The 25,391-nt window shown below is 39.3% G+C and overlaps 1 protein-coding gene across 1 annotated transcript; it reads right to left on the bottom strand.

The window, feature by feature from the left end:
• Positions 1–11,041: 11,041 nt before the first annotated feature.
• On the bottom strand, positions 11,042–25,154 carry CYTIP (cytohesin 1 interacting protein). The gene is made up of 8 exons (XM_015818370.2): positions 24,927–25,154; positions 20,653–20,702; positions 19,479–19,533; positions 17,151–17,238; positions 16,947–17,040; positions 15,607–15,676; positions 13,020–13,086; positions 11,042–11,617 (listed from the first exon to the last, which is right to left on the bottom strand). The coding sequence occupies exons 1-8, from the start codon at positions 25,095–25,097 to the stop codon at positions 11,154–11,156; spliced, it is 1,059 nt and encodes a 352-aa protein (XP_015673856.1). The 5' UTR covers positions 25,098–25,154; the 3' UTR covers positions 11,042–11,153.
• Between the last annotated feature and the right edge of the window lie 237 nt (positions 25,155–25,391).

Here is a 25,391-nt window from a genome sequence, read left to right as displayed (position 1 = left end):
CATTAGACACATTGCAAGACGGAAACAAGAACTGTGGTGATGGAGCTTAAATTCCTGTATTGATCTCTAAATGCTTTCCAGAAAAATTGGGACTTCTGGATGAGAGGAAACCATTCCTGCTACTTCAAAGGAGGAGAGCTGTCAGACCTGCCAAAACGTAAACCTCTAAATAGAAATGACCCTTGGCTCCATCAGTTGAGAAAGGTATGGTTTTATTAGAAGTCAAGTGTATTGCAGTAATGCAAAGCCAGAACCGAGAACTATGTGCCAAAATCCCTAAGTTCAACTTTTCCCTCTCTTTGCTCTCTCATTGCCCACCCGCGTGTAACCAATCAGGTTCAGGCAACATGTTTTCATAACAGTCAGTCCAAGTCTAGTTTGGTATGCAGCTCCCTCCTCCTTCCAGCTGAGTAACCTTGAAGCAGCATCTCGAGGGGATACAGCACTTAGTTTCGTTTCCCCAAGCATTTCCTCCCCCCTTCGTTCCCCCTCCCCCTCCCCAGTTCATGGCAGTCTGTATCACATTGCAGCAAAGCACAAGCAAGCATAAGGTGGCAGCTGACAGGAGCAGCCCCCAAGAATGCCTTTCTCTATACACCTTCTCATCATAGCTTCAGCATTTGGGATGGTGTCTAAGCATCGGAGATGGTTTCTAAGCCCTGAACCACATTTGCCCTGGGAAACAAAAAGACAGTCAGTGCAACTCCCATAACAACAATGTTGTCACATGACAATATTGGGAGTGTCCTGCAAGTACCTGGATAGCTGCCTTTTATACCAGCAGTAATTCCTGCTTGGTCTTCAAAGTCCAAGTCAGCTCTAAGTCACAGTAAATTGTCACCATCCAATACAAATAAATTAAGTTACTCTTTAACAAAGAATCCCAGGCCAATTTATAAAACCAAATCAGGATGAGGATGGGTGTTTCCCCATCTCTCTTACTTCTTAGGACTAAAACTGAATCATCTCTCAGAATCACTTAGCAATTGCCTAAAAGTGCAACAATCTTGTGTGTGAACTTTTCAATGGAACAAGGCAGGCCCAGGGCTCATTATTGCCACCTGCAGGCCAGCATAACAGATTTCATCTAATCAAAAATTCCACTTAATTAAAAAGCTCCAGAAAGTCTGTCCCAAAGTTTCATGATGAGGAATGATTTCAGTGAAGGAATTTTATTTGAACAAATACATTAAAAATCTGATTTATTTCCGTGAAGGCAGTAGAGAAACTCTTTCCTACTATAATGCAGAACACACCTGAAGACTTTGCCAGCCGTTTCCTCCATATCACGGATGTGACCTGACCCACCTGTTCCAATTTTAGATAAACATCCCTCAAATGTTATGACTCAAATGCTTTGACCCTACTCTTAAAATACTAACTGGTTTTGTTCAATTTTGTTAGTCATAAATCAGGGAGGGCGGTATTTCCAATGGGAGAAAAGCACTAAGTTCTTCTTTCAACAGTTCCCATCTTCCACTGCTGTTGTTATTGACCCCTAACTTCCCACTTTATCTGGCCTTTGAACAGACAAAGGATGTCAGTGGCAGAGATAGCCCTCCTATTGCCCACTTCATCCATTTCTTTGTTTCTTCCTAAGCTCATTCAAGTCAACATCTGGCAGGCCTAAGTCCAAAGGGCCACAGAATTTAATAATTTCCTCTTACGTCCTCTTGCATTCATTCAACCACTGTTTTTCTCATTGCAGACTACTTCCCATATCCTCACTGCAAACAGACCACATGTCTAGCAAAGCGCTCGAGAACCTTATTGCAACATCCTCTATGAGGGAAAAACCATCAGCATTAACGTAGGTAACACAGATAGTCCTTGACTTCAACCATTCATTTAGTGAACAGTCAAAGTTACAGTGGCACTGAGAAAAGTGACTTAAAACTGGTCTTTTTGCAGCCTTCCCAACCAATTTCTGACAAGCAGTCCATGGGGAAAGCCAAATTCACTTAACAACCGCATGATTCACTCAACAACAATGGCAAAAGTGTTGAAAAATCAAGTGAAACTCAGTGAATTATTGCCTTGCTTAGCATTGGAAATTCCGGTCCCAATTGTGCTCATACATTACGTAACACTGAAAGCCCTTATTGCAGGGGTCCCCAACCCTTGGTCCATGGATGGTCCAGTCCACGACCCATCACTTGCCACCACTGGGCTGCACAAGTGGTGGCAAGTGCGCAAAGCTCCATTTGTGCAAGCGGCAGGTTTGCACATGAAACCATCTCCTCCCCCCCTGCCACCATTGCTGCACAGACAGAAAGATTCGGGACGTATTGGACATTTGAATTCAGCACAAGCCTTGTTAGGTGAAATGCTCCTGAACGTAAGCAGAGCCTGAAAAGTACATAAAGTAATTTGGTCACGAGGCATCCCATTGCAAAAGTGAACTGCTTGGGATCAAGCTGTCCTGGAGGGAAAATGTGAGCTTAGCTATCAAGAATTGCTAATGGATATTCGCAGCACTTGTAAGTAAAAGGAGATTTATTAGAACAGAGGTCCCCAACCTTTTGGGCACCAGGGTCTGGTTCCGTGGAGAGAGGTTTTTCCGCAGACCAGAGAAGGCATGGTTTTATGTGCTGTCTGCATCCTGTGGGTGGGGCTTTCCTTGTTTGTGTGGACCGGTTGCTGGCCAACAGACCGGGGGTTGGGGACCCCTGTATTAGAAAATACATGAGGATACAAGAACCTCACTTCTATCTCGAAGAGATATACAACATGCACAGAATTCTCTTTTGCTTCTTAAACACATTCCCCTCTGACTAACAATTAGATCAAGTGAGAAACAGACATAGGGCAGTATGGGAAGACCCTATCTGTGTGACCCCATTTGCCCCTGTGGACAAAATAGCTTATAGGTGCAAAGAAACGATGGAGCAACCAATCTGAAAACTCTTAGGAATAAAAGTCCATTGGTTTTTCCAGATTTATTGAAATCCTTTTTGTGTCTATTGAGAAATAAATCTCCTGATAAAAACTATTCGGGACAAGGGGGTGGAAAGGGGCAAGTGTTTTTAAGAAAGCTGAGGATGGTATCAAAGAGGCACTGCTGCTTACAATACACACTCAGTTGTGAAGAAGGTTCTCTTGTTAGCCCAATTTATGCATCTTTCTTTAGCACCACAAAAGACTAAAAACCCCATTCAACAAAGCTTAAGTGGAATGAATGTCTCCCAATATGTGCGAAGATGCATATCATAAAATTTAACATGGGTCCGTGAGGGTATCCAAATATTTACCTCTGTCCTGAGGGCATTTATAGATAACCCTCATATTGTGGTTAAACTTGATTTCAAGTGAGGCGGCCCTCCCATATCACTCCAGCAGCCACTTCCTGTTTGTGTTATTGAGCATGTCAGAAAGCTCTGAATATCTTGATTTACAAGTCATGTTATGATGTGAGAAGAATGAAATCTAATTTCCTTGCCAACATTAACTCAGTTTGATGCAAAACATCTAGTCTGGACAGGAATAGACTGACAGATCAAGCCAAATATCATTTACTTTGTTCTTTCCCTTTTTTTTCTGTGAACTTTGTATTAAATGAAATTAAAATGTCTTTTTTTTTCGGTATATACATGTGGTCCTAAATTCGGAATTTACATTTTAAAAACATTAAATGTACAATTCCTATGTTCTTTATTTGTTTTTTCATTTATTTTTTAAAAAAAGATGAACAAAACATGGAAAAGCAAAAAACTGAAATTAAAAAAACCCGAACAAAAATAGAAACTACACAACAGCAAATATTTTTAAAAACAAAAAATTTTGGAGTAAGCATTAGTACATGTGTAAACATAAGGAGAAATACAAAATCCTAAACATCTGTATTCAATATTTCTATTTTTAAAAATAATTATTTGTTGAGATAGAGGTAGCTAACTCGGGCAGGAATTACTTTGTCAATATAGCTAAAAAGAGAAATCAAATGTAATTAAAACAATATCATAGCATAAGGCCTGGTATCTAAGAAAGAACTTGTCCATCCTGAAAGATTGAGTAGGTTAAGCATGCTCCAGGTCCAGTGCTTGAAACATCTAACATCTGTCATCTAACAACAAGAAAGGATATTTTATCATGTACGATGGATATATTAAAAAGTGGAAAAATGTATACAGATTAATACACTATTCCAGAATATTTTAAAGATTAATGTAGAATTGAAACCAGAGACTTTTCTTTTGAGATTAATAGACAGATAGTTAGAAAAAAAGCCATCTTTTATATATTTGACAAGCGCAAGAAGATTACTAGATGCTCAAAAGTGGAAAGATTTGACCTTACCAACCACAGAAGAATGCTTGGTGAAGAATTTGCAGATGGTTAAAGTGACTTCCTTGATTAGAGAAAAAGATAATATCTACATTTATGGCTGACTGGAAACTTCTTATCTTTGCGTGAAACAAAAAAAAAAATGCACTTATAACTTGTGGATGGATGATTAGGGGAAAAAATAGATAAAGCAACCTTTTTTTATAGCCATAGCATAATCATGTAATCATGCTTATATTTGCTGCAAAGGAAACTAGGAGCTGCTGCTTTCTATTTCTTTTTTGTTTTAATTTCTGAAGTTTTGTCTTTTGTCTTTTTCTTTCTTTTTTAAAAATTCTGTATTAAAATAAACCCACCAAAACTGCAGCGCTGGATCGCTACTTAGCCAAGATAGTGCCAGGTGCACATTGTGAAAAAGTCAGACTTTAAAGAGAGAAAATTGATGACAATTGTGCTGCCATTGAGAATATACAGTCAATGTAGGATCAATGCCAGATTACAGATCAAAGGCATTGTGAAAACTAAAGCAGAAAAATTATGCTTTTAAAATTTCAAAGAAAACAGATTCAAGAGGCTTTCAGAATAAGCTAATATGATAGTCAGAGAAACATGGAGGACAAAACCTATGCCAAAAGAAAAACAACAACGAAGATGTACAGTCAGTAATTAAACTCAGATTTATTTATTTTTTCAAGCAAGGAAACTAAGAAAAAGGATCTCAGTCAAGAGTATTAATCAATAACATCTATGAATAAAAAAAAAGAAATGGGTACTGTTTTTAAGAAGATCAGAGAAATTACTGGATCATTAAGTAGGCATATTTAAGAAAAGGAATGTGCAAAATTCATCAATCCAGGAATGGAATGTTCTAGAGAACTCCAGAATGTTCAATTTTTCTCCAGGTCATGTCAAATTTGCTCGCAAACCATATCTGAGGGAGATGGGCAATTTAGAAATAGGAAATATAAATAAATAAAAAATATATAATTGGGGGATGGGGCAATTTGGTGCTTTTCTGCAATAAATTCTCCAAATCAGAAGAGGTTTGAAGCTAAGCCAAGTTTGTAATATCTCACATTGCTTTATATATTTTCCATATCTCTTCTCAAAATAACCATAGAAAGGATCAAACAGAGGCAAATGAAGCTAAAGAAAAAGGCAAAGACATTGTAGAATCTGTTTACAAATAGGAGTATGAAATAACAAAATATTTGCTAAAATAGAATAGCAATAGCACTTAGACTTATATACTGCTCCATAGCTCTCAATCCATCGCTCAGCAACGATGGATGGCCCTTCCTACATGAAGTATGAAAAGAAGTGCTTTTAGGAGGTAAACTCTGGAATAGCAATAGCACTTAGACTTATATATTGCTTCACAATGCTTTACAGTACTCTCTGAGTGGTTTACAGAGTCAGCCTATTGCCCCCAACAATCTGGGTCCTCATTTTACCAACCTCAGAAGGATGGAAGGCTGAGTCAACCTTGAGCCTGTCAGGATCAAACTCCCGGCTGTGGGCAGAGTTTGCCTGCAAACCTACATTCTAATCACTGTGCTATCATGGCTCTTGAATATGTATTTAGGGATTTTTTTACCATCCTCCTTGCGACTTTGGGCAACCTACAGGTTGCCCAAAGAGAGGGACTTTGCAGAACCCCACAAAAGAGCAACTACCATTGCCTCCTAAACAAAGACTGGAACCGCCACTTAAAAGGGAATGAAATTGTTCAGTTGCATTGCAGTGTAGTGGGAACAGCGAGGCATTGAAGACACGGAGTTGAAATAACAGCTCTTTATTTAAGTTCTCACAGAAGCAAACTCTAGCAGCTGCTTGACTCGTATTTATGCGGACCGCCACTAAGCGGCGGCCAATCAATTTAAAGTACTCATTCCCGCTTAAAACAAAGGCTTAAAGTTATACAGACAGACAGTCTATAATTCAAATAGAACAACCAGTTAACCATTTTTATAACAGACCTTATGAATTAGCCAAATACATAACATGCATATACTGTAGTTGCTTATTAGCCCATCAGGCTCGGAAGTCTCACCTTTCTTTCTTTTTTTTTCACATTGCTCAGAGAAAATAAATCAGGATACCTAAGGCTTAAATAATTGGGAGGGAGGGGTAAATTTTCAGGGAAAGGGTGGTCATGCTGCTCTTCTTTTTCAACCTGTATTTCTGTCAGGCTGGAAGCCATACAAGTAGCACAGGTCTTTATTTATTCAGGGACTTTTTTTCAGAAAGAACTTCTGGCAGTTTAAAGTTTTCGCGTCATCAGCGTGAAGACTGCAAAGCCAAAGTTACTGTGGCAATGGCTGGTGTATAGCAACACCAGAGAAAGCCACTTCCTCTCTCTCCTACTATGCAGAGAAACAGGCAGCATACCCACCTGAGTAATGTTAGCATTGTAAACAAGCAGGGCCTGCAGATCAGCTTCAGATTCATGTTGCGAGGGTGGATTGTGCTTGAGAACTGTTTCACATGTCAACCGCAGGACAAAGATATTGCAAATCCCAGAAGCTCTGCACACACTAATATTGTCACAAAGAAGCAAGAAGAGATACGGTGGGACTGCTCCCCAACACTCTCTTGTCCTCTTCTTGACAAGTTTCCCACCATTTCTTCACACACTCTTACATGAACCATCACTAAAATTTGCTTCTTGTGGAGGTTTCCCTCTTATTTAAGCACAAATAAAATGTCTTTAATTCCCTCAGGTATTTGCATATTAGGTTTCTCTGCTCTTCATTGCCAGTAATTCTGTCTCCTTTTCATATGTCAGTGTCTAACTCAAACCTGGAATGTATTTGATAAAGAATAATCTAGACGTAACATTTTCAATCATGGTCTTGGCATCAGTACATATAGAAGGCCTCTTATGAGGCTTCCCACCCACATCCATAATAAAAGTTGAATGCTTTTTAAAAAAATTACCTCAGTAACTGATTGGCCTAAATGTCTATGGAGATTCTCAGTCATCCAGGTCATGGGTATCTATGTCCTCAGTGTCACCTATGGCCTTTGTCTTTTAAATGCAGATGCACTGCTGAATCTTGTCCTGATGGGTTTGTTCTCATGGCACAACAGAGGAGAACAAACCCATCAGGACAAGAGTGCCATCTGCATTTAAAAGACAAAGGCCACTCTTTTGAAGGTAGCAAAGTCCACATTTTGAACAGACAGGACCGCTAGTTTGAAAGAGGGGTCAAAGAGGCCATTATGTCAAAATTGCACAGCCCTCTTTCAACAGAGGGGGAGGGATATGACATCATCTATCTCCTGTCTACAACACAGTCCTTTCAGCAGTTCCAAGAAGGCTCCAAACCCATTTACCCTACTTAGGTGTCCCTGATGATACAGATAAACTCCCCTAAACTCTACTAAAGATGTTACCTAGCCTGGTAATGAAAGGTTCAGAAACCAGCCCACAAGCTCAGAGAAAAAATCTTCACCTTCACATAGATAAGCCTCCAAGTGGCCTCAATGACTCTCTAAAAGAATGCAAACGATCAGCTGTCTGCAAGGAATATAAATCCTTCCATTCCCTACCATCCAGTCAGAGCTGAATAGGTTTCTCGGATGAGAAGTGAAATATCTTCAAACAAAAACAAAAAAGTCCAGTTGCCTCTTGAAAAAGCACCTTTCGGATAACTGATTGGTTCTGATCATACTCTGGTGCTATTTATGCTGCTACTGACGCACTATTTATGACCATGGTTATCTCAGAGGCTTATATTATTATAGTAGTTTTAGCTAGCTTTATTTTCAAATGCTATTGGGGAGGTATCGCCAATTCAGGATCTAGATGCTAAAGGGCTCACCTACCATAGTACCTGTCCTACTTGATTTCAACATTTAACTCTCTCCCCCAAACACACACACACAAACACATACTCCTCCAGAACTGTTTTAAAATATGGAAAAGTGGTATTTTTAATATCATTTTTATTTCCAATAACACCTTAGTGTTTTCTTACTGTCCAATTTGCTTGCTATTTTTCATTTCATTACAGACAGGCAGACACTTGCTTCTCAACTGGCTACTTGCAGGGTGTCATGTATGTTTCCCTCTGGGGTTTCCTGTCCTGTCTGATCACGTTGTCCTGGGCTCCCAGCTGTCCCCTTCTAAAGGTACTTCAACCTACGAACCATTTCTTCTTCCCTTTAAAATACATGTCCATGCGTGCACACACATACACACATATGAATTTCCCCTTCTAGCGCAAATGAATGGAAGAAGGGTATGGTAGTCTCTCTCCCTCCCTTCCTTTTTCTTCCTTCCTTCCTTCCTTCCTTCCTTCCTTCCTTCCTTCCTTCCTTCCTTCCTTCCTTCCTCCCTCCCTCCCCCGTCTTTCTTTCTTTCTTTCTTTCTTTTCTGCTCAAAGAAATGAAAGTGATTATAGCTTGTTTCATAGCCAGGATGGGAGGGGTAAAAAAACCAGTAAGATCCATTCGTTAGAGGACTAAGTAGCCACTGGCCAAAGAGAATAAAGGGTCAGGACTGTGATCAAAGTAGAGAAAGGTGCTGAAATCCAAAATCCAGAGAGGGGTTTCATAAGCTGGCTTCATTTCTAGACATTTTACACACAGGAATCAAGCAGCTTCAGGCTGTACTGCAGAAAAAAATCAAGTGTGAAGCATTTTCACTGGAAAAAGAAATGAAAGTCTCAGCTGCTCTCAAGGTAATAATATACTGGCTGCAACGCTGCAACTGCCCCACAAGGTTCCTCTGGAGGTTGTGATAAAGAATTATTTTACCTGATTGACTTGTTTGCATTTATATCAGTTGAGAAGCATGCTTCGTTAAATTAAAGTTTGCTTCAGATACTGCGTTGGAAATGCAAATAGTATGTCCGTTCGGAATCAGTCCCCTAACAGGTCCCTCCATGATGAATAAGGAAATAAGAACCGTAAGAAATTTTCTAAGTGGTACTAGCATAGCAGTGTTTATTTTGTTGATTTATGAAAGGGAACATTTTGTCTGGAAAGAAAAAATTATTCCAAAACATCCACTCTCCAAACACTGGACTCTCAGGAAGTTTGCCAGTTCAACCATTTTACCTCAAAGATGGAACTATACAAACACCTTTAAGCAATACAAATGCAAATGTTACCTATTTTATTTTATTTTATTTTTTAAGTTGGCTATTGATATTTGACATTTTATTTTTCAGTCCACTTGACCTGTTCTTTTTTTTTTTTCCAGCCTTCGATGACAAATCTCCAGTGTTTCCATTTTTGAAGAGTTCACTGGAATTTCAGGATCCATATTAAGGCAACACAGTTCTCAACCAACTCAAACACAAAACAGCCGCCAATAAATACAAAGTTTGAATGCTTAAAAGACCGATATTCTAACCCATGGGTTAAGTTATTATTCAGGCTATATTTACAAAGAGAAAAAGAAAAAGAGGTAGAATCTTTGTACTAAAGCACTTCCTCTTTCAATGCTGAGTTCGTCTGTAATAAGCCGGGGAGTTCACAGAACAGGAAATATCAGTATATAAAAATCTAAAAGCAGTAGCTATTATTGTAATTCAGTATGCTAACAACATTTCCTTTGGGCCTACGCCAGCTTCAGTTCCTCCACAAGAAGTAAGGTGTGGACTCAGTGGTGGGATTCAAATATGTGAACAACCGGTTCTCTGTGTGGATGCCGCTTCCAGAAGTCCATTCTGGGCCTGGGCAACAAAAAATTAGCTACTGGTTCTGCTGAAGTGGTGCAAACCAGCTGAATCCCATCACTGTGTGGACTATAGCTAGATGAGTATAGTAACTTGTCAAGCTGTTTTAATTCTCATCCTTATTGCAACTGGCTTTGTGGTGTTTATATTCTTCCAAACTATTCCAATCATAAAAATCATTGCATTTCTCTGAACATACTTACACAGATTTCTGGTTCTTCTTCCATGTGATCATAATTTCAAATATATCAGTTGATCACAATATTTTTTTAAAAAAATCCTTCTCACCCCTATGGGTGGTCTGTGTCTTCCTCAATCTTGGATCCTATCTGGGGCCTGGGAGTTTGAGGGATCTTGGCTGTTCCTAGCACTGCCCTCTTCTGGACATTGACACCGTTCCTGGTATTTGTTGGAATCTCTCTCCCCCTGCTTAGGAGTCAAAGCCCCCAGTGCTCATATCACCACTGGGATCACTTTGGCCTCTATTTTCCACATCCTCTCTAGCTCCTCCCTACAGGCCCTGGTACTTCTCCAGCTTCTCATAAATCCTTTTTCCTAATGTTGCCCTCACATGACTAGACAGTAGTTAGAATGCCACCTTTGATGTGAGAGACTGGGTTCAAATCCCAATTGGTATCTATTTTACCAGTGTGGGTCCTTAGGCAAAGACCTCTAACCCTTCACTTGCCTACCTCAAACATTAGAGTGACACAAACTAGGGGAATCATGTTGGCTTAGACATCAAGCAGATTTACAAGGTGTGAGTCAGATGTTGGGGAACCAAGACAATATATATTTTTATTAAAAAAAAAAGAAGACATTTTTAAATTGTCTTGCTAGCAATTGAACACTTATAGGTGTACATGAAGTCTTAGTTCCTACAAATTGCTGCCTTCTCATTGTTTCAGGCCTATTTTGTAGTGTTACTAGGCAACAACTCTAGTCACCATCTTTCCTGCTTCCCGCCAAAAATCCACAAAAAAACACCCGAATGTATGTTATCAATCCAATTGTCTAGAAACTATATCAGAAAAAAAACCCCTCAAAACTATCAATCCAAACTATTTATTTTACTTCCATTGTTTTACTGATTGAGAATATGAAATGCAGGCCTGATTTGATTTCAAAAATGCAAATTGCAGTCCATTGCAACTATGTCATTCTCAACTTGTTCCATTGTCAGACCCGACTTTCATCCTCTTCCACAGCTCGGTGAAGGCCAGGAATGAAAGTCAACAGCTTCTTTTGAATACTTCCCTTTCTGCTTTTCCGTGGGAGAGTCCCAAAGATCTTTGAGAAGTTATCTCCATTCTTTGAAGGAGATCTACAGATATTGCTAGTCACACTGATACTCCGATGCCTTCTCAGTGAGGTCTTCTTCACTTGGTTACTACCAGTTGGAAGAAAGCAGTCGTCTTCCGTGCTTGATTGTCGGCTAAAAACCTCCTTAGCGGGGTCTTCGAAAACACTGGATTGGTAAAAACTGTCCTCACTATCCAGGGTCATTGAGCTAAGACGGCTTAAGCAGCTGCTTTCACTAGAAAATCGGGGCTTACTGCCCAATGGAGACTCTAATCCAGCATGATCACCAAAGGTATTAGGTCCTTCTAATCCTGCAGAATCTGGTAGTGAGCACACTTCTCCTAAAGAGCAAATGGAAGAAAACAAGCATTATATTCTCAGAAATGTTTCTTTGTACCAGAAGAATATCAAAAGTATCATTTGATTACTGTGAAGACACTGGAAGCCTTTACATGTGGAGCAAAAGTTTAGTTTCCAGAGTTCTGTGAGACTTCTTCTACATGAGTGTGAATGTTGAACAGACATGAGGGTGACCTGAAAGCCTCCCCATGTTGCTGAGTTACAATCCCCAGCAACCTTTAAGGCTGTTTCCTTGCTAATCACGGGTAAAGTTTTCCTAGTAGCACTTAGCCCTGTTGAGGCCTCTTCTCATGGGTGTCATTTTGGCCTAAAATCAGTGTTTCTCAACCCTGACCACTTGAAGATGTGTGGACTTCAACTCCCAGAATTCCCCAGCCAGTTATGCTGACTGGGGAATTCTGGGAGTTGAAGTTCACACATCTTCTAATGGCCAAGGCTGAGAAACATTGGGCTAAACCCTACTTGGTTGACTTTAGAAGAGACAATAAATTGCTATGATACAGAGCCAGCAAAGTCAATGGTGAAGAATACTGGGAATTGCAGTTTAGATTATCTTCAGTCTCTGGTTTGTAAACTATAGTTTAGAAAGTCCAGATTCCAACCTTTTTTCTGCCACTATCCCCTTCCATGAGCTTGACCAAGCTAAACAAATAAAAAAAAGTCCAGGGTCACCTTATAGAGGCAGCATATAAATTTAATAAACAAACAAATAAATAAATCACACACCCATTGGAAGCCCTAAGTGTCAATCAGAACTCAGCAGAGTCCACAGGGGGGGGAAATTAATGAAGACAAACTAAAATTAGTTTTGGTTTGTCTTTGTTAATTTTTTTCCCCTTTGGATTTGGTATTTTAATCTTTTGAATGAAATAAAAAAATGTTTTAAAAAAGTCTCCTGCAGCATGATTTTTAAGTCTCTAGAGAACTCCATGCACCCTGACATGAAAAATAAGAGATTTTTTTTCCAAATCAGCCAGAAAAAGTGATGAGTCAGACCAAAAAATTAGCGCTGGTTTATTTAATGCATGTGATGTATCTTTATATTAGCCTACTACACAAAGGTTTAGTGGGGAAATAACAAGGAACTATAATAAAACTAAGCAATTGATAACCATCAATAACCATCAGAATGGCAAGATTAAAAAAATAATCACTTTAATATCTAATTTTACAACTTTCTCGATGTGGCACACCCACCACAAAGACTACCATAAATGTACGTTTCATAAAAGAAGCTCTTGTTCTTCTTCAGAACTTCCTTCAAACTACGCAAACAAAACTGAAACTAAGCAACTTTACAACTATTAACCGAGTTTGCATCATGTCTCTGCAGAAATTGGGTGTTACCGTTTCTCACTTCTGCAACAGGACAGTCAGACTTACCGCGAGTAAGGTGCTTTTCTCGTAAGCACAGGGCCTGGAGCTCGGTCAACTTATCTTGCAGAGTTTTCTGTCAAAGGGAAAACAGCATTTTGTCATTTGGAAACTACTGTAATGTAACACAGTCTTTGTCAGGCAGCGACTCCAGGCTTCAGTTATTTCTCATTGTGAAAAATCTCTCCTGAGGATATCTCAGGACTGGATATAATAATACAGATAATCCTCAACTTACAACAGTTCATTTAGTGTCCGTTCAAAGTTACAACAGCCCTGAAAAAAGTGACTTATGACCGTTTTTCACACTTAACGACCGTTGCAGCATCCCCAGGGTCACCTGAGCAAAATTCAGATGCTTAGTGACTGATTCATATTTATGACGGTTGCCGTGTCCTGGGGTCCTGTGATCAGCTTTTGTGAAGCCAGAATCACTTAACAACCTTGTTACTGACTTAACAAAGGCAATGATTAACTTAACAACTGTGGCAAGAAAAGCCGTAAAACGGGGCAAAACTCACTTAACAAATGTTTCACTTAGCAACATAAATTTTGGGTTCAATTGTGGTCGTAACTCGAGGACTACTTGTATATGAATTTTTCTTTTGTGTAACTCCAGTTCTAAATTACTTCAATGGAGCCTAACAGTTTTCTATCATATCAGTAAATGACTCAATGTTCAGGTAGTCCTCGGCTGATAACCACAGCTGAGTCCAGAATTTCTGTTGCCAAGCAGATGTTAGGCGAGTCATGTCCCAATTTACGACCTTGTTTGCCATGGATGTTAAGCAAATCCCTGAAGTTGTTAAGTGAATTGTGCAGTCATTAAGCAAATCCGGCTTTCCCCATTGACTTTGCTTGTCAGAAAATCTCTAGGATGGTTGCAAATGACAATCCCCAGACCCTGGGAAGCTAAATACACTCTGGTTGCCAAACATCCGAAGTTTGATCACATAACTGTGGGAAGGTTGCATTGGTCATATATGTGAAAACTGGTCATAAATCCCTTTTTTCAGTGCCACTGTAAATTTGAACGGTCATTAAATGAATGGTTTTAAGTGGGGGACTACTTGTACTGAGAAAGTCACAGTAGAGGTTGTATTTCAAGCATTATTTAGATGCGCAGTTTCTCGGAGATTCAGGGCCACAGCTGCCCTTTGAGTAGTGGGCCGGTTGCTGCCCTCCCCAAAAATTGGAAAGATTTTGGTTAAACACTAATTTGCCTCTTTGGTCCTATTAAAGATCACAACTTGGAGTAGGAAAGCCATCAGCAGGTAAGCAAACCATTGTAGAATAGTCCAGAAATATCTTAGGATGCAGTTAATTGCAAGGTTTAAATCTGCATTGGGGAACTACTGATGGTCAGGTGAGTATGGCATCTCATTCAAACCGGTCATCCCAATAGAGCAGGGGTAGTCAACCTTGGCTCTTTTATGACTCGTGAACTTCAATTCCCAGAATTCCTAAGCCAGGAATTCTGGGAGTTGAAGTCCACGAGTCATAAAAGAGCCAAGGTTGACTACCCCTGCAACAGAGGGATAGCAAGGGTAGAAGCAGATCCCATGTGCTGCTTCCATAGATTGGGCTTTTCTTACAAATGTTGGAACGGTTCAGTTCTGGAACCTTTGTGGCTTGTATATAATTGATACCTGGACTCTTTATTCCAGTGAGCCAAAGCATCACAATAAGTGGAGAGGATCTAAAGAAATACAAAAGAGCTGACTTGGACTTCCAGTAATATGGTGCAGATAAAAATGGATCACTTTGACATCTCTATTTTGGGCCCTTTGTTCCCCTAACTTTTTCTTGAACTTTGAAGGCTAAGAATAGAGCAGAAGTGGACAACCTTATTTCACTTTGTTATGTATTGGATTTATAGCCTGATTTATTAATTTTTTTACAGGAGAAAAAGGCAGTAGCTTATACTTTCTTCTTCTATTTTCTTTTCCATAACAAAAGCCCTGTGTGGTAGATTGGGTTGAAAGAGAATGAGGTGTTCAACTTCACTCAGTGAGTTTTCATAGTGGATGGTGGATTTGAATCTGGGTCTTCATGGTCTTGGTCACATTATCTTAATCACCACAGCACATTTGAATCCTCTATGTACAGTATCGGAGTGCAAACTCTTGGAAAGTTGCCCAGCTCAAAATGGTTCTCTTTTGGCAAGAAGCATGTCCGATTTTATAGAAACAGACCACAGAGTTTTGAGCTAGCTTCAGTGAATGTTGCACTTTAAACAAATAATAATAAATAGGTGTGATAAATTCATTACGTTAATAGGTTAAGCTTATATCTGTAGCTATAAAGCAGGGAGAGAAATCCTGGCAAAAACACCAAGTAGATAAGTGGAAGAATTGACTTTGACATCAAGTGTTTTTATTTATGGAGGAATTAACCTGGATATGGATTTTGTTTGTAGACTCTTTCTCTGCCCACTGAATTGCTCACAAAGTTTCACAATAGTCCTGATTCAGTGGGGCTACTTTTGCTGGGATCCAGCTTTGCCTCACTGGGCAGTCCAAGGGGTTCCCTTCATCTTAGAATCTGATTGAAGCCAATACACGTGCTTGCTTTCCATTTTACATAGAAATCATACCTTCATGCAATGCAACTTGGTTTCCAGTTCCATTCTTTTCATAATCAGGGCTTCATTCACAGTATCTAACCTATAAATTCAATTACCGATATCATCATCAGTGTCCAATCAATAATTGCATTACTAATATCATCATCACCACCACTACCACTACCACTACCACTACCACCACCACCACCACCACCACCACCACCACTACCACCTCCACCATCATCATCATCATCATCATCATCATCATCATCATCACCATCACCATCACCATCACCATCACCATCATCATCACCATCACCATCACCATCATCAATCATCATTTTTATACAATTTTATGACAATACAACCCTAAGAATGCAAGCAAGAGTTGTTTCAGATTAGTCCATTTCAGAAAGATAGCTTACAGAAAGAAATATCATTTAGGGGGCCAAGAAAAGATTTTTCCCTCATAGCCAGCCACAAAGGCCTTTGGAGGTCTCTAATAATGATACCAGTGGGGGAGGGAAGAGAGAGTTAGAGCTGCAAAGAATGGATTTGTGGATGCAAGTCCTCTCTATTTGAACTGGAAGATAGTTTAACTAAAAGTTAAACTTTTAGTTCTTTTGACTTATAGTTAAAAGAAATAAGTGCCAGTAGTTAAGAAATGAAAGTAGTTGCAAAAGAATGCCACTTAATCATCCCTCCAACTAGTCAAAGGGAAAAAACCAATGAGAAAGATGGTCCGTCTCTAGTTGTATCTCAAGAAAAGAATAAGCAGCTGGACTGCCCACTATTTCTGATTTTTGGGAAAACTGTAACTTTAAGTGGCAGAGTGCAATCATTCAATCCTCATCCATTTGTTACGATATATCTCATTCATCCATCAGAAAGTCATCCTGGCCATCTCTCCACCCTGGTATAGTACAAAGATGTGTTTGTTCCCATTTGTAGTGGCTTTCCAATCTAAGGAGAGCAGCCATATCCCTTCCTTAGCATGTGAAAAATTAATGCAATGATCACCACAATCAATAACAAATACATAACAACCTGGAGGCAGGTTGTTCCACTCTGCTTAATTGTTCTAACTGTCAGAAAATTTCTCCAACCTAAAACTAAGGAGAAATTTTCTGACAGAACAATTAATCAGTGGAACAACCTGCCTCCAGAAGCTGTGAATGCTCCAATACTGGAAGTTTTTTAGAAGAGACTGGACAGCCATTTGTCTGAAATGGTATAGGGTTTCTTGCCTGAGCAGGGGGTTGGACTAGATGATCTCCAAGGTCCCTTCCATCATCATCATCATCATCATCATCATCATCATCACCATTACAAAAATAAGTTCAGACAGCCGCCCAAGATTTCTTGGTTACCTTAAAAGATTCCTAGATGATTTAATCATGTCCACCTGTTCTTTGTGACTTAGCCCTTCGGTGCTCACTCCATTGATGTTGATCAAGATGTAACCTGGGACAATTACAAAATGAAATATATTAAGTTTATTTTGATGTTCATCAATCTTTCTACATCCTCAGATATGTGATCCCTTAAACCATAGGAATGCTAAGACTAGTTACCATGTTGGAGTCCAGTAAGAAATGCTGGGCTTCCTTTTTTCACGTTGCAAATATAAGTGCAAATTTCCATGAAACGATTACTTTGGCACTAAAATGGAAGAATTAAAGAATTAAAGTAAAGAATGAAACAAAATAATTATTGTTAGAAGAGAAACTCTACCTTGCAGTTTTTGGGCTCAATTCCTAGCTACCATTAGGGCGGCTATCTGTCCCCTTTTTCAAAGAATAGCCTGTTATTTTAGCTGGATTCACATGACTTATTGAGAAGCCAACTATATTTTAGCCTGGATGATGGTCAGTTGACTGGTTTACCACACAAATCCAACAGAGGAAGGGGAGTAAATCAATCAGGGATAAGCACGTCATGTGAATTAAGGCTGCTAGAAAATGTCCTCCATTGATAGGATTGTCCAATCCAAGCCCTTGAAGTTACTCATCATAGTTGGAAGTTGGGGACCAATTAGAAGACTCAGCAAGCAGATGGCTCCTACAGACCCCTATTTTCTCACTGAGGGCTGGTGTATTTTATTTAAATTTAAATTATTTAAATTTCCATTGATAACATCTATAAAATGATGTCTTAGTCTCTTCATTTTTTGGCGGTGTGTTTCTTCTTGGCAGTGTGTAAACAGCAATCCTGAGCTTCTAACATGGTGCCTTAAATCTCTTACCAAACTGTCTACGCCCATGGAAAGCTTCACTTGTCAAGTGCAAAAATAAACATTTCCTCTTTTTTATCCTTTAAAGAAAAATAACAAGAACAATCGGAGGAAAAAATAGGTCTGCCCACCCAACAACTGGGCTGTTCTGTTCTTGCATTGCATATGACTGATTTCCAAGCTGCAGCAATATGATTAGGAGGAAGCTCTGCCCTTGCACCACAGAAGATCCCCTGCACCGTTCCCCAGTGTGAGATTCAACTTTTAGACATGCCATAGCGTAAAGGGAAGAAAAGGGGACAGGGGATGTTGAAAAATCAAGAAGGCAACTGAAATCCCACTTTTAAAAAGGTGCACTGCACAGATTGGTGGCTGTTCTCTTGAGTTGTTTGACCTCAGGCCCTTCATGGACACCCCTGAAAGAGAGGGAGCAAGGACCAGGACTCAGGCCCAAACATTTTGCTGCTTGTGACAGAGGACAAGGTAGCATCCCCTACTGTTCCACATACTGTACAAAATCTGATTGGACAAGCACTTGAATGTGTCTTCTTTCCCTACATCTGAAGGGAATAAGCTAACTTAAAGAAGCAGCTCCAATTACCCGACACACACCTCTCTCCATAGCACAGTGTAGAAATGTCCTGGAATTTGATACAGAGGATACATGACTCATTTTGCCCCCTAGTAGGGCTGGCCCTGTGAAGAACACATAATCCCCTTTCATTCTGTCTTGGCGATTATTGGGCGATGGTCTCTAAGCTGAAAGACCATCGCCCCGTAATTGCCCTCCACAGGCATCTGGGTGGTAGGCAGGGTGACAAAGCATGACACATGTGATGTCAATAGGCAAATGCCATGACTCGAATCAGAAATCATACAGTTGTTGTCATTTGGCCACCAGCGCCACTGGCTGAGGACACCACTGTGGTCCTCCTCTTTAATTCTACAGAATTGTGTGAAAATGTATGGTCAACAGTTCTACGAAGTGAACTTTGCATATGTTTCAGTGGTAAGGAAAAAAAATACACACACATATTCTCCACGTAGGAATAGCTAGGATTTTTAAGAAGAAGATCAGCATTCCCTCTTTTTTTGTTTGTATTTTCAGCCTGCCTGTGCCACATAATCCCTTTGAATGTTTCCTTCAAAGAATTAAGATGACCACATATCACTGTTCCCCTTCTAAGAAAGGACAGCTTCTTTCATGGTGAGTTAACTCTTGTGATTTCACGGATATGCCTCTTCAATGTTATGGTTTCTCCCTAAAGACTTGCAACATAAGATACAGTAAACAACAACAAAAAAAGCAAGTGGCCCAAAATTGCTCCATCAGCTTCATAAAGGAGGCTAGTTTTGAACCCTCTTCCTTCAAGCCCCAGCAGCCAGTATGTAATTATAAGTTCCTCAAGCAAAATGACTCTGATGGGTCTTCGGTGTCTTTTGTGCCACACTCAATAGAAGCAGTGCTCCAAGGATAGTATGGGAGGGAGCCACTGTTTCAATTTTCCACAGTGCCCCAAAACGCCTGATGCAGAGCACTGTACAAATTCAAGAGGAAACATTCAAGCCCTGCTGACATTGTGGAATGAGCCAGTATCAATGGATGCCTTTGTTGAAGTCAGTCTTTTATCTAGAATTACTATTTGCTATCCCATATATAAAGCCTTACCTGGATTTCAAATCCAAATGTTTCATTGTCTTCCTTTAAGATTTTAAATGTCCTTCTGCATAAAAAAAAAATAACGTAGAAAAAACTTGTTAAGCTATGCCATCTAACATTATTACCAGTAGCGATTAGCAGATATAGTGAACAAAAATCGTAACTTATGAATGGGCTTTTCTTGTGAAATAATCTTCAACTTTACTGATAACAAAAGTAATACGGAAACCTCCTACACTGAGGAAATCAAACAGTTCTCCAGCTTTGTGTCCTCCAGCAGTTTTTAAGTAGGACAAAATCCCAAAATACCCAGAGGTGACCACATTGGAGAAGGTGGCTCTAGAATAACGGCGAAATAAATGAAATAAATCATTGACACAAATTAGAGAAAATGCAACACAAGGCAAGGATCTCCAAGCTGGAACTCAAAAAATGTAAAGAAATAGACCTGAGAGATTCTACTGTGTTCAAAATGGGCTTCAGTCATGATAAGGGGACAGAAAAAGCAGATAGCTGTTATCATTCTAAAGGGGAATGCTGGATCAGTTCAACGTGTGAAAAAAATTAACAACGGACACAGCTGAGAAATCAAGGTAGAGCAAAATGGGTAACAGTTTTGCTGTTATCTCACATCTCCTCCAGCTCACAACTCATGTTTATATTTATCTCCCGGCATAATTTTGGGGACAACTGGCACACAGTTAAAATATGTCTATTCAGCATATTTATTTTCTGCATCAATCCATGTGGGTTACACACTTGGTTTTCTGATTTGGTTGGATAAATCAGATGGTGAAGTTAACAGAACATAAAATGGTGGGTCACTTCATTGTGCATTTGCGACCAGATCAATCAGCGGTTTGTTTACTGTGGAAATGATATTGCATATAATGTCTTTCAAGATATTTTTTTTTAATCTAATATACATACCTACTTAATCTCTCTAATTTTGCCACAATGTGGCATAATAACCGTATTGTTACCGGTTTCACAGAGAGGTTGCGCTTATGAATTATTTAATCTTTTCACCTCTGTACAGCCCACATATTTCACTGCAGTAATCTCATGCTTACATCTTCACCATTCATTATGTTCCTCTATCTTCCTACACATTTGTTGCTTTACAGGCTGAAAGATAACAAACAAATAATAAAAGAAAAGAGCAAAGTAATATATTTATTACCTGTGTGGGCCAAAAGATCTGCCTATGGAACTCGTTCTATTTAAAGCAAGCTGGAAATAGAAATAGAAACCAGGAAATTAGTTCATCACATAAACACACACACGTCGTTTTTCCTATCAAATAAAATCACTAACATGATGAAAATATTACATGCAGACCAATAGAAATCCTTAATAATGAAATAAACAAGAAAATTGCTTTTCCAAATACTTCATCAGGAGAAGACAGCCAGTATAACTGTTAGAAATCTTGTTTTGATTGACCCCAATTTTGTTCATAACAATTTTTTTCAGAGTAGAAAGCCACATACAGATCATAACCACAATAGCTATCTTCCATCTTTAGCTACTAGTAGAATAGAATAGAGTTGGAAGGGGACCTTGGAGGTCTTCTAGTCAAGCCCCCCGCTTAAGCAGGAGAACCTATACCATCTCAGATAAGTGACTGTTTAGCCTCTTCTTAAAAATCTCCAGTAATGGAGCGCCCATGATTTCTGGAGGCAAGCTGTTCCACTGGTTAATTGTCCTCACTGTCAGGAAGTTTCTCCTTAATTCCAGGTTGCTTCTCTCTTTGTTCAGTTTCCAACCATTGTTTCTTGTCCTGCCCTCTGGTGCTTTGGAGAATAACGTGACCCCCTCATCTTTGTGGCAGCCCCTCAAATACTGGAATACTGCTATCATGTCACCCCTGTTTCTTCTTTTCTTTAGACTAGCCAAAGCCAAGTCCTGCAGCCATTCTTCATATGTTTTAGTCTCATCTTAATTGCTCTTCTCTGAATTTTTTCCAAACTCTCAACATCTTTTTTGTGATATGGTGACCAAAATTGGCTGCAGTATTCCAGATGTGGTCTTACTAGCTAATTTGCCAATTAGCTGCAGTATTCCAGATGTGGTCCACATGCTAATTTGCCAATTGTTCATTACTAGCAGTACTAATACTTCATATGATCTTGATTCTATGCCTCTGTTTATACAACCCAGGATTGTATTAGCTTTTTTGGCTGCTGCTGCACAGTGCTGGCTCATGGTCAAGTGATCAGCCACTAGGACTCCAAGGTCCCTCTCACAGTTACTGTTTTTAAGCCAGGTCTCATAGAAATATATTAGAAATATATCCATCTGACTAATTATTATGTCTAGTAGCTACTGACAGGTCCATCTTTGGCTGTCAAAAAGCCTCCCTGAATAAGAGATACCTTTCTTCTCAATGTGGGCATCTCATTCAGTTATCATGGACAGCTTTTTCTCCATAAAGTCCTCTAAAGTTCTCGTCAGATCTATTAAGTTCTTATCATAGTGATTTCGAATGGGTGAGGGAAATCCTTTATTTTGCCATAAATTTGTTTTTGGTAACATTCACATACCACATGCTAATTTGCCAATTGTTCAAATATATATGCGCCTTTTTAATTCTATTTGATTTTGAATATCCCCTTTTGTGACAATATGCAAATTCCAGTTTATTTATTCTTCCTAAACTTTTACAAGGCAACCTCTCCTATCTTCCTGAACAAAATACCATATCAACATAGATTCCTCATTCAAGAATATCAAGGAACTATGCAAAAAGAACGACAGCAGAAAAGAACAGCAGCGGCAGCAGGAACAACAACCTGAGACTATATTTTTGCAGATTTTAATTCTATTACTAGGGCCCATTCTAGTTGTGCAGAATTTTTAGCTGGAATTTACTAATTCTGATAAATTTGGCACTACTTAAGAGACTATAGGCGGACTTGGTTCAAGCATCTTTAGTCATACACCTGATGCTCATAAATCGAGAGCATGCTGTGAGCCTTCTTCACTGGAAAAGCAGAAGCCCCAATGAAGCAGGACACTGTATGAGTTGGATCCTTTTATTATTTATTTATTTGTTTGTTTAAATATATTGGCCACCCAACTCCAATGATCTCTGGATGGCATATAAACTAGGGAAAATATAAAAATAGTTAAAAGCACTTAATATTGTTGCCTTGAGTTAAATTTAGTCATACGACACTATTTACTGAGCTCTGAACATAATATTAAAATATATTCTCGGTAGCTCATTTACACATCTCTGTAGTTTTCCTGATAATGATACAACTGTAATTTTCTATTGCTTTCTTCAGAGATTTATTTATTTATTTTTTAAAAAGGGATTTCCTGAGATTTTCTATATATGAACTAACTAGCTCTATCCCTATTTAGTTTCTTAGCCCAAGTAATGTGTGCCACCTGCTGTGATAATGAACAACTAATGGGATATAAATGAACATTATGTGCAATGGTCCTTTATGAAACCACCTGTAGAAAACAAATTTATTTCCAGTTGATGGAACGTCATTACCAGGATACCCAGTGCTATATAACAAGGTAGAAGGACCAAATCTGGAAAGGTAAGGATCAATAATTCTGAGGCTAGACAGAAACATGGAACAAATATCTCCAACCCTCAAGACCATTGACTCAAAAAGATGCTGAGGAAAAGGCCTAGGGTTTAAATCTTGGGGAATGACATAGAGACCTTCATTCCTGTGATTCCCCTGTATAGAGATCTTCTTGCGGGTGTGCATGACTTCTTTCTCATCTGTAGTAAAGTAGCTTGTTTAGCCGTGTTGAATCTTTGAGGTTTCTACAGTTAATGGAATCAGAACTGGTTTCTTGAGGGCTTATATCTAGTGTTGCACCTTGAGTGAAATCTGCTGCAGAGATGGTAAATATTTTGGTGGTGAAGGGCTGCCCTTAACATTAGGGAGAGCTGTAAAATAGATGGGCTAGCTTGCATATGTAGATGGGGATATATTTGAGAGAGGGCTTCTTGTTTTTTTTAATTATGATGTTAATTCTACTATTCTAAGTTGGGGGGGAGTTGACAGCTACAAAATAGGACTTGTCTAAGGCAATCACAGAGAGACAGTGGGTTTCTCAGGAGTGGCCTTTATATTAACTAACAGCTAAGTTTTTGTTCTCTTTAAAATGATCTCCAAAAATTTGTTGTTTTCTGCCCTTTTTTTCCTCAATGTTTTTCTGGGGCCACTTTGGGCATTTGGGTATGGTGACTAATGGTTAGGAAACAAGATTGATCTCAGATATTCTCTCAGGTAAAGAAATTATTGTCACACAGATTCAAACTGTGCAGGGGCATCTTCAAGCACAGTTAATGATTCCAAAATGGCAGGTGAGACTGGTCAATAAAAGCCCCACCCCTTTTATCTGGTGTGAAGTGTGTCCCATGCACATTAAAAAGGAGGTAGAATTTTGATTGGACAATCACACCCACCATTTTGAGTTGTTGAGCCCCCCCTCCCTTACGCTGTCTCAACTAATACGATAAATAAATTAACAAAGCCTAAGTGACTAATTAGAGATTGTGGGGATTTTTTTTTGGTCAAAGACAGAATTAATAATGTGTGATTGTTCAGAAATAACTTCTGTTGAGTTCATCTGTGAGAACAAAACTCATCTCCCTAAAATAGAGAGTAAGAGATGCTCCTGGTTTAACTACCACCATGTGATCTTCTCAACATATTGTTAAATGCAGCAGAATCCCCATTTGGCACAAGTAGACAGTTAAGAAAAAGCAACAGGATTTTATGTCAAAGGTGGCTTGGACTATTGGCCTGATCTTAAGCACAGAATCCGTGACCGGCAGTTTTAAAGCGCCTTCTCTATGCTGGCACCCTTCAGTTGTGTCAGGACTGCGATTCCAAGAATTGACTTTAGACAAGCTGACCCAGGAGACTGCTGTTATGGGAACAAGATGCACTCATTGGATTGCATTAAAATCAGTTGGGATTACAATCCCTTTATCAACACCACTCCACTACCTAGAGACTGCCCAAAGCATTTTCTGTCTGACAAAGAAGAGCAAAGGGCACGCTGCACTCCAACAACTTTCATAGTGCTGAAATTGCTATGAATTATTTAGGCACGTGAAATAAAAATATATTCCAGAAGAGGGAGGAAGGAAGGAAATGTTCATAAATACGTACACATGTATATCGATATAAAATCAATTATATGTGTATGTGTATACACACACACACACACACACATATACACTGAGTAACGTGAAAAAAAGGAGAAGACCAAAAAAAAATCACCATCTAAATTCCTACTAAATTTCTGTAATTCAAGCAACGCTCCTGGTACAAAACTAGTTTAGCCTTGAGTCTTCTGAGTTGCCAATACCCATCTTCTACATTTGTATTTCTGGTTAGCCCAAAAGAAAAGAAATATGTCTTTTATAGTCAACACAAACAATATCCTGCAAAGTTCTGAAGTAAGCAGTACCTGTTTGCAGTCCTTGGACAATGTCCCATTTGGGTCTGGGAACCCTTGTCTTCTCTGGTTGTCCAAAGGTGGAAAGGCGAATGGCTCCAAAGATGGGCTGTAATTTGAGCTGAGACAGTAGCCCACACAGTTGGCATTGCCGCTCTGTTGAATCAGCCTCTTCAAGGACATCTTGCATTCAAGCTGAACTCATTCAGCACTGAAGAGTATTGCATGAGTGAGGAAGCCGGCTAAAAGCATAACCACTCTAACCCAAAATATACCAAAAAAAAAAAAAAGCATAGGGGAACCCATGTGACTTGTGGTTTAGGTGCAGGTTACATAAATCTGTTTTCTCAGATCCCTCAGTGTTACTCAGGGTATGTAGTGGTTGTTTTTTGTTTTTTTTTTGCTTATGAGACTGAACAATCTGCTTATTCTTCCCCCGCCTCCTTCAGCTAGTGGCAGATAGAAGGGACTCTTAAC

The sequence above is a fragment of the Protobothrops mucrosquamatus genome, unplaced genomic scaffold (assembly GCF_001527695.2).
Source record: "Protobothrops mucrosquamatus isolate PMUCROS unplaced genomic scaffold, P.Mucros_1.0 scaffold729, whole genome shotgun sequence".
Taxonomy (NCBI): Eukaryota; Metazoa; Chordata; class Lepidosauria; order Squamata; family Viperidae; genus Protobothrops; species Protobothrops mucrosquamatus.
Note: the sequence above shows the minus strand (reverse complement) of the source record. Positions and strands in the feature narration are given on the sequence as shown.

Bases quoted from the DNA above. Each gene is read 5' to 3' on its own strand.
- CYTIP (XM_015818370.2), bottom strand. From the start codon at position 25,097: ATGTCCTTGAAGAGGCTGATTCAACAGAGCGGCAATGCCAACTGTGTG. The intron at 17,041-17,150 runs GTAACTAGTCTT...TAATTGTCCCAG, and splicing joins TCTTACTGGACTCCAACATG to GTTACATCTTGATCAACATC. The intron at 13,087-15,606 runs GTATGATTTCTA...TCCCTTTGACAG, and splicing joins CCAAGTTGCATTGCATGAAG to AAAACTCTGCAAGATAAGTT.